Source organism: Equus asinus, chromosome 6 (genome assembly GCF_041296235.1).
Source record: "Equus asinus isolate D_3611 breed Donkey chromosome 6, EquAss-T2T_v2, whole genome shotgun sequence".
Taxonomy (NCBI): Eukaryota; Metazoa; Chordata; class Mammalia; order Perissodactyla; family Equidae; genus Equus; species Equus asinus.
Genome location: NC_091795.1, coordinates 5840749 through 5853955, shown reverse-complemented (window position 1 = coordinate 5853955; position 13207 = coordinate 5840749). Strand labels below are relative to the sequence as shown.

The 13207-nt window shown below is 36.3% G+C and overlaps 1 protein-coding gene across 20 annotated transcripts in view; it reads left to right on the top strand.

Annotated features, from left to right (window-relative positions):
- Positions 1-12800, top strand: part of CCDC138 (coiled-coil domain containing 138) — an 82298-nt gene extending 69498 nt beyond the window's left edge. For 16 of the 20 annotated variants that reach the window (XR_011503802.1, XM_044773112.2, XM_070511494.1 and 13 more), the window contains 2 exons: positions 10381-10519; positions 12434-12800. Coding sequence is in view for 19 of the 20 variants with exons in the window: in XM_044773112.2 (XP_044629047.2) it covers positions 10381-10519; positions 12434-12608 (314 nt within the window). In the remaining variant the exon portion in view is untranslated. Of the gene's footprint in view, positions 1-7587; positions 7746-8217; positions 8848-10380; positions 10521-12433 lie in introns of those variants that run through there. The other 4 variants (XM_070511499.1, XM_070511498.1, XM_044773117.2 and 1 more) reach the window with 3 other exon arrangements.
- The last annotated feature ends 407 nt before the right edge of the window (positions 12801-13207 follow it).

Sequence of the window (13207 nt, the reverse complement as noted above, 5' to 3'; positions counted from 1 at the left end):
CTCCCTTTGCTTAGGAAGTCTCCTTTGGAAGTATTTTAAGTTTTTTTTTTTTTTAAAGATTTTATTTTTTCCTTTTTCTCCCCAAAGCCCCCCGGTACATAGTTGTGTATTCTTCGTTGTGGGTTCTTCTAGTTGTGGCATATGGGACGCTGCCTCAGCGTGGTCTGATGAGCAGTGCCATGTCCGCGCCCAGGATTCGAACTAACGAAACACTGGGCCGCCTGCTGCGGAGTGCGCGAACTTAACCACTCGGCCACGGGGCCAGCCCCAGAAGTATTTTAAGTTTTTCTCCATTGTCTTATTGTTTGTAGTGGCTTTCCATTTCATTCTCTTGGGGTTTCCAGAGATATATTTATGTTATCTGTAAATAATAATTTTATTTCTTCTTTAACAATTTTTATATTGTCTTGTCTCATTGAGTTTGGGTGTCTCCTCCAGCGCGATGCTGAATAATAGCAATGATAGTAAACATTTTCATCTTAGTCCTCATTTTAATGAGAATGGTTCTAGTGTTTTCTGATTAACCAAAATGTTGCTGGCTTGAGTTGAGGTAGATAATATCTTATCATTTTAAGGAAGTATCCATCTGTTCTGTACAATTATGTTCAAGGGTGCATATTGAATTTTGTGAAATGCACTTTTAGTGTCTTTGGAGTTGATATATCTAAAAAGGATCATGTGATTAATGTAGTGAATTAAAATGGTGACTTTGAACTGTCTTTAAATTCCTGAAATAAATGACATTTGGTCATGGAACAATTTTCTTTTAATGTTCTGCTGATTTTGTTTGTTTGCATCACAAAGGAAAATAATAAACTGATCTCACTCATGATTACCCATGCTAAATCCTAGACTGGATATTAACATTCATATTTACTCTAACAATGGGATACTCAATTTTATTCCTTTCCACTTTTATTTTGCGTGCTGTTAACATGTTGTTTCTTCTTTTTCCTTTCTTTTTTTCTCTTCCTCCCCTGGGATGTGGGCGTGTTGGTATTTGTATTAGGTTCCTGTGGCTGCTGTAACAAATTACTACAGATCTGGTGCTTAACAGAAATTTATCCTCTTAAAATTCTAGAAGCCAGAATTCTGACATGAGTTTCACTGGGCGGGAATCAAGGTATTGGCAGGCTGCGCTCCCTCCAGAGGCTCTAAGGGACAGTCTGTTCTTCCTTCTTCTAGCTTCTTGTAGCTGTTGGCTTGTGGCTGCATCACAGTAATCTGTGCCTCACATTTGTTTTAAATGTGCCTCACATTTGTTTTAAATCTCACATTTGTTTTAAAATGTAGGTTTCATTATTATTCAGATATGGTGAGGCCAAGAGATTGATGACCCATTGTAAAGAGTTTTTGGACCAAGTTTTATACTAAGAGAGGGAGGCACACCATGCCACAGGGGCCCACATGGGGAGGCACCACATCAGTCAGGAAGCAGAAGGAAAGGGGAGAACTGTGGACAAGACCCTTTATTATGGTTTCCATGGGAAGGTATGGGCAAAGCAGGGTAACCAGGTTTGGGATTGGCTGATTTGAATAATTTCAACAGGTGCTGGGGCCTAAGGGTTATTCCTAGTTGTCTGCTACCTGGCCCTGGAGTAATTAGGGCAGGTGGATAGTGACCTGTTACGTGAGAGCCGCATAGAGAGGAGGTGGTTGCCGGGTGTGGACCAGGATTGGTTAGTTTGCATATGAAAGATGTGCTCACATGCAAGTCATTTACTGTCTCTAGGAATTGGCTACCTCTGGGAGGGGCAGTCTCTCCAGGGTCAACAAGGCCCCAGATGTCAAAGCATCAGAACCACATGGTTAATACAACATTGTCTTTCCTCTTCTGTCTGAAATCTCCCTCTGCCTCTCTTTTATAAGGACACTTGTGATTGAATTTAGGCCTACCTAGATGGTCCCGGATAATCTCCCTCATCTCAAGATCCTTAACTTAGTCACCTCTGCAAAGCCTTTGCCATATAAGATAATATTATAACATTCACAGATTCCAGCAATCAGGATGTGGACATCTTTTGGGCAGCCATTATTCAGCCATCCACACTGTTCTGTCCTTTTTTCTCCTCATTAATTTGAGAGTTCCCTCAGCACCAGTTTGCATGTGTACTTGTTGCATTCATGCTGATTCTCTATATAGATACAAACACACAACCACTTCATTGTGTCTTACAGTGCAGTTTCAAGCATTGATATTGAAATAATATTACTTTATTATAAATTAGTTTTTATTTTTCCTTTATGTTACATATAGGGCATTCTTGATTAAAAATCTGTGTGTAAGTATGTTATTTGCCTAGGATAGCATCAAGATAGTAAAGGGGAATTATAAAATATTTGTTATAAAAAAATGGCATGAGTCACTGGGTTGGAAACTGCTCCTCTAGTCAGCTGCTTCGTTTAATATATAGACAGATGGAAAACTTAGGGTTCTGAGAAATTAAGTGACTTGTTTAATGTCACATGGCTAGAGCCAGGGGAGTGATGAGGATTAGATAAGTCTTTCAGAAAAAGAAAAGATAGAGATAAGGGAGAAACTTCCTCTGGATGTTAGGACCCCAGAACTGAGGGGTTCCAGAGCAGAAAGTAGTGGCAATGCTCATGGTGTCCAAGAGATCAAAAAAGAAAGAAAGGAAAGGAGACAAACAGATTTGGAATTCTCTCAGGAATGAAGAAGTAGAAGGAGGAACAGGGGTTTGAAACTGTGGGAAAAGGGCAGACCAGGAACTTTTCTTGGAGTGTTATTGATTATGGATATGGATTATCCTGCTCCAGAGAGAGCCTTTGTCCCTGGACTAGCACTTCCCCACATCAAGCCTCTAGAAAACTCCTAGTCATCTTTCAAGAAATAGCTGACCTTGAGAGCATTTCCCACCTTGCCTTGTTCCAAAAAGGAATGAAGGTGGACTTGAAAAAAGTATTAAAGAGGGGGAATTTATGTACAGTTGGGTGTTTTCAAAAGATTACCTATGTATATCCTTCTTACTGTTGCTTTTTTTCTTTTTAAATATTAGTTGACCTATATTCAGTTTCAGGGATGGCAGCTGAAGTCTTTTGGTTGACATTGAATGTTGCCATATTTTTATAACTTTTGAAACATCAGACCTAGAATAAAACCCTTACTTTCTCTGATTTATTTTGCTTAGCATAATACTCTCAAGGCCCATCCGTGTTGTCACAAATGGCACTATTTCGTCTTGTTTTGTGGCTGAGTAGTATTCCATTATATATATATATGCACCACATCTTCTTTGTCCATTCATCCATTGATGGGCACTTAGGTTGCTTCCAAGTCTGGGCTATTGTGAATAATGCTGCAATGAAGATAGGGGTGCGTATATCTTTTTGAATTGGTGTTTTCATGTTCTTTGGATAAATACACAAAAGTGGAATAGCTGGATTGTATGGTTTTTCTATTTTTAATTTTTTGAGAAATCTCCATGTTTTCCATAGTGGCTGCAGCAGTTTGCATTCCCACCAGCAGAGTATGAGGGTTTCCTTTCCTCCACACTGTCTTTAACACTTGTTATTTCTTGTCTTTTTAGTAATAGTCATTCTGACAGGTGTGAGGTGATAATCTCATTGTAGTTTTGATTTACATTCCTCTGATAATTAGTAATGTTGAACATCTTTTCATGTGCCTGTTGGCCATCTGTATATCTTCTTTGAAAAATGTCTGTTTATATCCTCTGCCCATTTTTCTGATCAAGTTGTTCATTCTTTTGTTGAGTTGTATGAGTTACTTGTATATTTTGGAAATTAACTCCTTATCGTATATAAGAATTGGAAATATTTTCTCCCACTTGGTGCATTGTCTTTTCATTTTGTTGATGGTTTCTTTTGCCATGCAGAAGCTTTTTAGTTTGGTGTCGTCCCATTTGTTTATTTTTTCTTTCATTTCCCTTTCGTAAGGAGACATGGTATTGAAAAAGATACTGCTAAGACTGATGTCAAAGAGTACTGCCTCCTTTTTCTTCTAGGAGTTTTATTGTTTCAGGTCTTACATTCAAGTCTTTTATCTACTTTGAGTTAATTTGTGTGTGTGAACAGTCTACTTTCATTCTTTTGCATGTGGCTGTCCAGTTTGCCCAAAACCATTTATTGAAGAGACTTTCCTTTCTCCATTATATATTCTTGGCTCCTTTGTAGAAGATTAGCTGTCCCTAGATGTATGGTTTTATTTCTGGGCCCTCAGCTATTTTCCATTGATCTGTGTGTCTGTTCTTCTGTCGGTACCGTGCTGTTTTGATTACTATAGCTTTGTAGTATATTTTGAATTCAGAGAGTGTGATGCCTCCAGCTTTGTTCTTTTTTCTCAGGGCTATTCAGGGTCTTTTGCTATTCCATATAAATTTTAGGATTCTTTGTTCTATTTCCATGAAAAATGTCATTGGTATTCTCATTGAGATTGCATTGAATCTTTAAATTGCTTTAGGTAATATGGACATTTTGAGTATGTTTATTCTTTCAGTCCATGAGCATGGACTATCTTGACATTTCTTTATGTCTTCTTCAGTTTCTTTCAATAATGTCTTACAGTTTTCAGTGTGTAGTTCTTTCACCTACTTGGTTAAATTTATTCCTACATATTTTATTCTTTTTGTTGTTAATGCAAATGGGATTTTATTGTTGATTTCTCTTCATGCTAGTTTATTGTCACTGTATAGAAATGCAGCTGATTTTTGTATGTTTATTTTGTATCCTGTAACTTTACTGTATTTGTTAGTTATTTCTAACAGTTTTTTGGTGGGTTGGGGTTTTCCATATATAAAATTATGTCATTTGCAAATAGTGACAGGTGTACTTCTTCCTTTCCAATTTGGATCCTTTTTATTTCTTTTTCTTGCCTAATTGCTCTGGCTAGGACTTCCAATACTATGTTGAATAAGAGTGGCAAGAGTGAACATCTTTGTCTTGCTCCTGTTCTTAGAGGAATAGCTTTCAGTTTTTCACTGTTGAATATGATGTTGGCTGTGGGTTTGTCATATATGGCCTTTATTATGTTGAGGTATTTTCCTTCCATATCCATTTTATTTGGAGTTTTTGTCATAAATGTATGTTGAATCTTGTGACATGCTTTTTCTACATCTATTGAGATGATCATGTGGTTTTTATTACTCAATTTTTGAATCATTTCTACATTTCTATCTATGAGCTCTCTAATTCTCTCTTCCATGTGGTCTGCTCTGCTTCCAGTGCTTTCTACTTTATTTTTCATCTCATTAGTTTTGTTCTTCATCTCCAGAATTTCTGTTTGGTTTATCTTTGAGTTTCAGTCTCTTTAGTGAAGCACTCCTTCTGTTTGTTAACTTTATTCCTAAGCTCATTGAACTTTCTGGGTTTTCTTGTAACTCTTTTGAGTTTTTCATGCCGTCTAGTTTGACTCCTCTGTCAGTTAGACTGCAGTCCTCTGTGACTGCAGGTTTTGCCTCTGGAGAGCTGTCGTTTGCTTTCTGTGCTGCCATGCTGCTGTGCTTCATGGTGCTTGATGAGCTGATCCACTGCTGGCGCATTGGTGGTGGTCAACACCTTTCTTGTTTGGGTGAGGCTTTGATTTCAAGCTGCTCCTGGTTGTATCTGAGAGCCTGCACTGTTCACCCTCCACTGCCTCTACCAGAGGTGTTGTCAGTGCCCTCCTTGTGCAGCTTGTGCCTCTGAGGTTGCTGGTGCCTTGCTGCTTACGATGTTGCTGTAGTCTCAGGTGTCGCCACCGGGGTCACCAGACTCTGAACACTTCTGCTGCTTCTGGGATCACCTGGGTCTCCTGTTCCTCCACTAGCTCTCCACAGGCTTGGGTGCTGCTGCCCTGTGCACCACCTGCACTGCTGCTCCTGGGTTGTCTCGGTGCTTAGTAGCACTGCTGCCTGAGGCTCTAGGTTCACAGGTGACACTGTTGCTGCTGGTGGTCCAGAGTCTTACATGCAGTCCCCGCTGCTGGTAGAGCCACTGTCAGGGATGCCACCACTGGTGGCTGGGTCTTGGGTTCTACTGTGGTTCCTGAAGCCTCAGGTTTCAGGTGCCACCTGCCACTGCTGGGGGAGGCACGGGGCTAAGCCAATAGTGTTATTGCTGGTTCTGCAGTCTCTGGTCACTGGTGTGCACCAGTGTGCTTTTTGAAACCTCAGGTCAGGGCACTCCACCCTTGCCAGGGAAATCCACATTCTGGATGCTATCCTCACTGCTGGAAAGAACAGCACCACTACTAGGGGAGGAGGAGAGGGCTGGGTCACTGGCAGCACTCTGTGTCCTGAAGCGCAGTACGTGTGTGCCACACGCTACCGCTGTGATGGGACAGGGGCTAAGCCACAAGTGCCGTGTCTGCTCCTGCATCCTCTAGCTACCGGCATGCACCACTACCAGGAGGATGTACGTTTTGGATTACCACTGTCTGGGGAGGTGGAGGGGAAGGGGGCTGCTCCTCAAGTTCCACTGCCTCCTGGAGGTCCAGTCCACCCACCTTCAAATGTATAGATGCATGGATGTCTCAGGCCTTCTGGTGTGCTGTGCAGGGAGTCCTTTGTTAACAATGGTTGTCTGACTGGTTGTAACTTAGAAAAGACAAAGGGAACAACTCATTCCACTGTGATGCTGATGTCATTCTCCCAAGAGAGACTCCTGAAACAGCAAGAGAAAAATGTGGTCTATACATAGAATGGAGTATTATTCAGCTTTAAAAAGGAAGGAAATTCTGACACATGCTACGACATGGATGAACCTTGGGTACATTTCTAAGTGATGTAAGCCAGGCACAAAAAGAAAAATCTTCTATGATTCCACTTATATGAGCTGCCTAGAGTAGTCAAATATGTAAAGACAAAGTAGAACGTTGGTTGCCAGGAGCTGTGGGTAGAGGGAAGTGCGGAGTTAGTGTTTAATGGGTACAGTTTCAGTTGGGGAAGATGAGAACTTTCTGGAGATGGATACGTGCACAACAATGTGAATGTACTTAACACTAACAAACTGTACACTTAAAAATGGTTAAAATGGTAAATTTGTGTGTGATGCATATTTAATGACAATTTTAAAATTAAATATAATAAACCTTTAAAACTTAAAGAAAAATATTCAAGCAAAGAAGAAATGTAGAAAGCATAAGTGTTTTTTAAAAAAATCACCATAAACCTTATCAGTTAGAAATAACCATCATTAATATTAGGTGAACATTGTTTCATATAACTTTCTACAGTTGTGTTCATATGATAAGATGTCTGAATGGTTAGACAGATGAAAGTATTTTCACAGAAGTGTGATTTATTACATACGTTATTTAAGGAAATGTATTTAACAGGAAAAATGAAACGGATTTGAGTTATAAATACTGTCTTATCACAAGTTTCTTCTGTTAAGAAACAAGGTAAAAAACATTGAGTCTCTCTTTTTGTTAACCTTTTTTATTGTAAAATATATATAACATAAAATTTACCATTTTAATCACCTTTAAGTGTCCCCTATTTTTTTAATACTGTTTCAGTTTTAGATGGTATTGTTCCCAGCGATGAAGATGAGGACACTAGCACTGCTGCAGTTTTCATCTCCCCTTCTTTCACTTCCTGACATTTAGTTATGTCTTTTTTTTTTTTTGAGGAAGATTAGCCCTGAGCTAATTGCTGCCAATCCTCCTCTTTTCGCTGAGGAAGACTGGCCCTGAGCTAACATCCAGGCCCATCTTCCTCTACTTTATATGTGGGACGCCTACCTCAGCATGGCGTGCCCAGCGGTGCCGTGTCTGCACCCGGGATCCGAACCAGCGCACCCCGGGCTGCCGAAGTGGAACCTGTGCACTTAACCACTGTGCCACCGGGCCAGCCTCTATGTCATTATTTTTGCATTATGTTGTTATTTTTACATTCTGTTCTGTGACCACAATTTACACATTTGCTTCATACTAGTGTTTTTCTTATTTCTTTGCTTTATATTGGTTTTATATTTAATTTATTCAGTCTCAAGACTAGTCCTTTTTACTGTAACTTCTAAATTTCTGTGTTCTTAATTTTGAATGATCTCTTAATTGCTCTGTCTCATGTGCACCCAACACCCCCCCCCCCAAATTTAGGAAGTGCTTGTGGGTAATTAATGAAATGTAATTACATTTGAATATTGTAGTATTGAAAAAATGTTAAAACTCCAATACTTGAACCTTATAATTAAACCTAACCAAATGTGTATAAGAATTCCAGAATTTTCTTTCTCCTGTATTTTATGTCTATCTCACAGGTTTAAAAGAGAGACTGGAAATCAAGCCACTGAACCTCTTTTACTTCTAAAAGAACTTTACAAGCTTCACTTTTTAAAAAAGCTAATATATTAAAGTCTTCGGATGATCTTGGCTTTTTTCCACTACAGAGGTTATATAAGGAAGTTCACTTTTATTTGGCAATGTTTAGTTGGAGTTTTTTGTAATACCCTTAAATGTGTGTGTTTTGTTCATGCCAAGACCTGATTTACATATAAAGTATAGTAAAATAAAGGAAAATACACTCTCTTTCATGCTTTTGCAATATACAAACAACCATCAGACTTTCTTATGTGCTTTTTAGGATTTTAAATTGAAAATATTGATATTATAGATTGTAGGTATGTTAAGAACCATCAGTGGTCTTTCTGGAAATGACTTATGATTGTTCTTTACCCATTGATTTCAATTCTGTTAGCCATATGATAGTTAACTTTCTTGTTTAGAGTTGATATGAGCCATATGCTTCAGGATCTAAAATAAGAAAGCTATGTACAATTGTTTAATGAAGCTGCTTGAAATTTCAGTCAATGTATTTGTAATGCTATTTGTAGATTTTGTGATAATGTTTGTAACTTAAATTTTCATTCTTTAAGAAGATTTTCTGTAACTGGGATTGAGATTTATGTGTGTGTGAGAGAGAGAGATTGAGGTATATGTGTACACACGTACGTATATAGACACACACACACACATACAACTTGGTGAGCTAAGTTTACTTCATACTTGGGTTAGACTACTGTGGGGCGAGTAATAAGTTTTTTCTCCTACTTTTTGCCACAGGGTTACATGCAAAGTAATTATTGTCTCTTGTGCTCCATTACTAGCATATACCACCTTTCATTTTCTATTATCAAAACATTTCTCTGACTTTATTATTTTGGATTTTGTTGATTTCATCATTTAATAGTTTATTTTACTCAGTACACTTATGAAGATACTGACATAGTGTCTTTTCACGCTGTGCTTTTGGATTCAAACAGAATGATGAGTCCAGAGCTGTTGTATTTTCATGTCCTTTATATCTCCTACCTCATCTGTGTTTGAAAGAAAGCCCTGTCGTGATTGTGGAGCCTCTCAGCTTTACAGAGGCTTTTAACTAGTTTTTAAAGACCACAATTTAATATTTTCGTGTGGTTTTTGTTTCTGTTTAAGCTTCCCTAATTACCAATAATAGTGGTTTACACCTTAAAAAGCATTTTTATACATTGTCTTGTTCAACTCATAGCAACTTTAACAGAGCCTTCAGTTTTCACTGTTAGAAACTTCACTGTGGCCCGTATTCATTAACCTGTGCTGCAGCTCTATCAGACACAGTTTTAGAAGCAGAATTGCTGAATCAAAGGAGCTGCGGACTTTTAAGGCTTTTGATACAAATTTGCCAAATTCCAATTATTTTATTCCTACTAAGGTTAAATATTTTTACTGTATTTATTCTGTTGTGAATTACTTGTTTGTGCCTTTTGCTCATTACTAAAAGTATTAGTTACATCTTTTTCTTCATGATTTATAAGAGCTCTTTTTATAATAATATCTTTTGGCAAGTATATTACAAAGGGATTTCTCCTCCTCCCCCCTAAGTTTGATATTTCCCTTTGATTGACTGTGTTTTATTTTTAAGAGCTTTTGCCTTTTAATTGGGGGGAGGGGGGTCCTACATAGACACTTAAGGTTTTTATTTTATAAAATTTTTAAATCTTTTGCTTTTATGCTTAAAAAGTTATTTCCTATGCAGTGATTATGTAAATTGTCATACACTTAAGTGAAATTCCTAAATTTAGGTTTTTAAAAAAATTTGCTACCTCAACAAAATTCCTTATTGCTAATTATTTAAACTCAGTGTTCTGTTATGAACTTATTGAAGAAATGACTTTCCCTCTTCTTTTCAAACATGGGATTTCTGCCAAATTCTACCAAATGAAAGTTTGATGTTAGGGGAAATAATTTTATCTTTGGTGTTCCTTGTTCAACAAAAGCCAGTGGGTTTTCAAATGATGATATTATTGCCCCACAGTTTAAGTAGGAAAAGAATGGAAATCCAAGTCAATATTTATAAATACTTCACAGATTTCTGGTTTTATTTTGTTTTTAATTTCCTTTTAAGCTACTCCCTGACAGTAAAGCACTGGTGATTTGTTTTGCAGAATCCTTGCAGCCATTCCTAGAGGCCTGTAGCAACACTTTATTTTTTCGTACTTGCTCTGTGCTGCTTCGAACTCCTAAGCTTGATCTTCACATACTAGAAAAGCTCAGTATTATTCTACAGAAACTTTCCAAAATCAAGTAAGAATTTATTTCTAACATTTTTTATTGAAAGATATTTTATTGTGATCATTTAGACTTTTATGAATCCTGTACTAGTTGAACTTTGACTATTAATCAAAATTTCCAATAAACATTCATAAAATTGAAATTCGTGAATATTAATATTCTATATATAATATAGATATCTATATAATATAGATATCTATAACTATATTAATATAATATCTAAGACCACATACTTAGTGATAGACTAGAATTAGAGTGCTAATCTTAGAATATCTTATTGTTTCTGCAGCTCATTTCTGCTAAATGAACTTTAGTACCACAAAAAGTATGTAAGACTAAGAGCAGTTTTTAGCAACCAAGTGATAGTATCAGAATAAGTTATTACAGATTGGTATTCTGTAAAATAAAAAAGATAAAAATATATTTTGCAGATGTTTATTAATATACTGAAGTGAGTTTAGGAATGAGAATGAAGCAGACAGAAAAGATATAAAATGATGTTAGTATTAGTAATTGGGTTTATTTTAGGAGACTATTAGGGGCTTCCTACTGCCACTAATTTGGATTTTATCGTAAGACTCAAGGGCTTTCTTTTTATATCCTCTTCTTTCCCCTGACACAAACATAGGTATAACCAGTATTTAAATTATAAATAAAGGACATAGAATTTAAGCTATATTTTCCTTGAGTCTTGCTATAGTCTAGTGTTTCTTTTGAGGCAAATCTGAACACCTTCTATCTTACCTCATTTTTATAACAGTAAAATTTTGGTTCTGGTTCAGCTCTGCCCCCTCCCTTTCCACTCATCCATGAGTTCCATGGTGTGAACTTAGGTATCTTACGAGGCCTCAGTATACTTGAATAGTAAATAAACTACATCTTAAGGTTATATGTAGATGTGTGGTAGTGGGTCCATATATTCTATATGGTGCCTCACACACTGTACCACACCATAGTAAATTATTAATTGTGAGATTATAACCTCATACTCAACTCACCAAATTATTAGTTTTGGTCTTGTATTGGTTAAACTTAGCAATTCATTGTCTTCTTCTTCTTGCAGACTGACTATGCCATGATTGTCTTGATTTGTAATCAGTAAATTCTCAATAAGGCCCATTCTGTGTTATCTGTGATGCCATGAAGCCACAAGAACAATTCTTAGATTTAATTCTATCTTAGCTCTTAATTCATGGGATTTTTAAAAATAGTCCCAAAGTGCAAGTATATCCTTGGGCCAAAGCATTTTTCTATTCATGATGTGTTTTATAGCTTACGTTCATTTCAGACTTCAAGAACTAGAACAAAGCTTGAACAAGAGGGTTGGGAATAATTGATGCTCAAGCAAGTCATCAAGTAAATCTGTAAAATCACAAAGATGTAAATTCTTTTTGTCAAATGGATGGTTACATAAAGTTACTTGATAATTTCTCTCAAGAGGTAAATATATGTAGATAAGGAAATAAGAAATAGGTTATAAGATATAATTCTAACTGATTGGAAATGAAATTACTGACTGGTTATTAGAAAGAGGATGGTCGAAAAGGTATTTTGGAGCTAAGTCAGAAGGTAAACCAATATCCTGCTTTTTAAAAAGTCTGGTTTACTTAAAATAAGTTGATCAAGTATTTGACTCTTTCTAAGCTGTGAAGGGAAAAAAAAAAAAAAAAACCCTCAAACTCTGTAACAATGAATAGGGAGCAGTTTTCAGGATTATAAAACATTTTCCTTTTTCCTTGAATACTTTTCCACTTTAGGCCTATCTCATAGAACCTATTTCATTTCTCTTGACACGTTAGTCCTTTAGTTAACTATTTTCAAAAATAGATGCCATTTTCCCACATTTACACAGGTTATCTCTAAATATCATTACAGTTAAACTCCCTGAGTGTGTGTAATTAAATTAATCTACCCATTCTCTTACAGGAGTAATAAAAAGCTCTTTGAGCTTTTTACAATTCATCTGATGCTTCAAGAAATACAAAGGACAACACATCCAGAGCATGCCTTTCTCTGTATTAACCTAAATTCAACTCTGTTCAATTTGGGTTTAACAAAATGCAACTCCCTGGCTTCCAATGCAAGCCATGAGACTGGCTGATTATTTTATATATATTATATATGTCTTTCTTATTTGTGAGATTGTAAAAATCACCAGAGTAACTAAAAGTCTACCAAGTAAAGTTATCAATAGCATTATTCATCATGAAAAATAAATAGAATTTTTAAAAAAAATTTTTAATGTAATCCATAGAAGCTCTGGAATATTTGGGATGTTTCAGTTCAACTAAGGTAGTACTAATGTACAAGATGGAATTTCCAGAATTAATGAGACTAGAATTACTTTTTGTAAAAGTGTTTTAGGAAAATTCTTGAAATTATGTGATTCTTTGGAATAAAATTGGTGTTTATGTAGGAACAGGATTAGATCATGTTGTCATTCTGTTTTCTTAATATATTAGAAATCTCCCCTTTGGAAGCAAAAGTACATAATTTTTAACTACCATCTTCATATCATAACTCTTCCATATATCTTAGGTTCACAAATAATTGATTTTTTTATTGTGCTATTCACAGTACTTTAGAGAAAGAATTTTTATTTTTTCTGTATTTCTATATGTATTTTAAATATAATTTTTACCAAAGCGTATGTGTACAGCATAAAAACTTGTTTTTAAAACTGAAAAGTGAGCCACAATA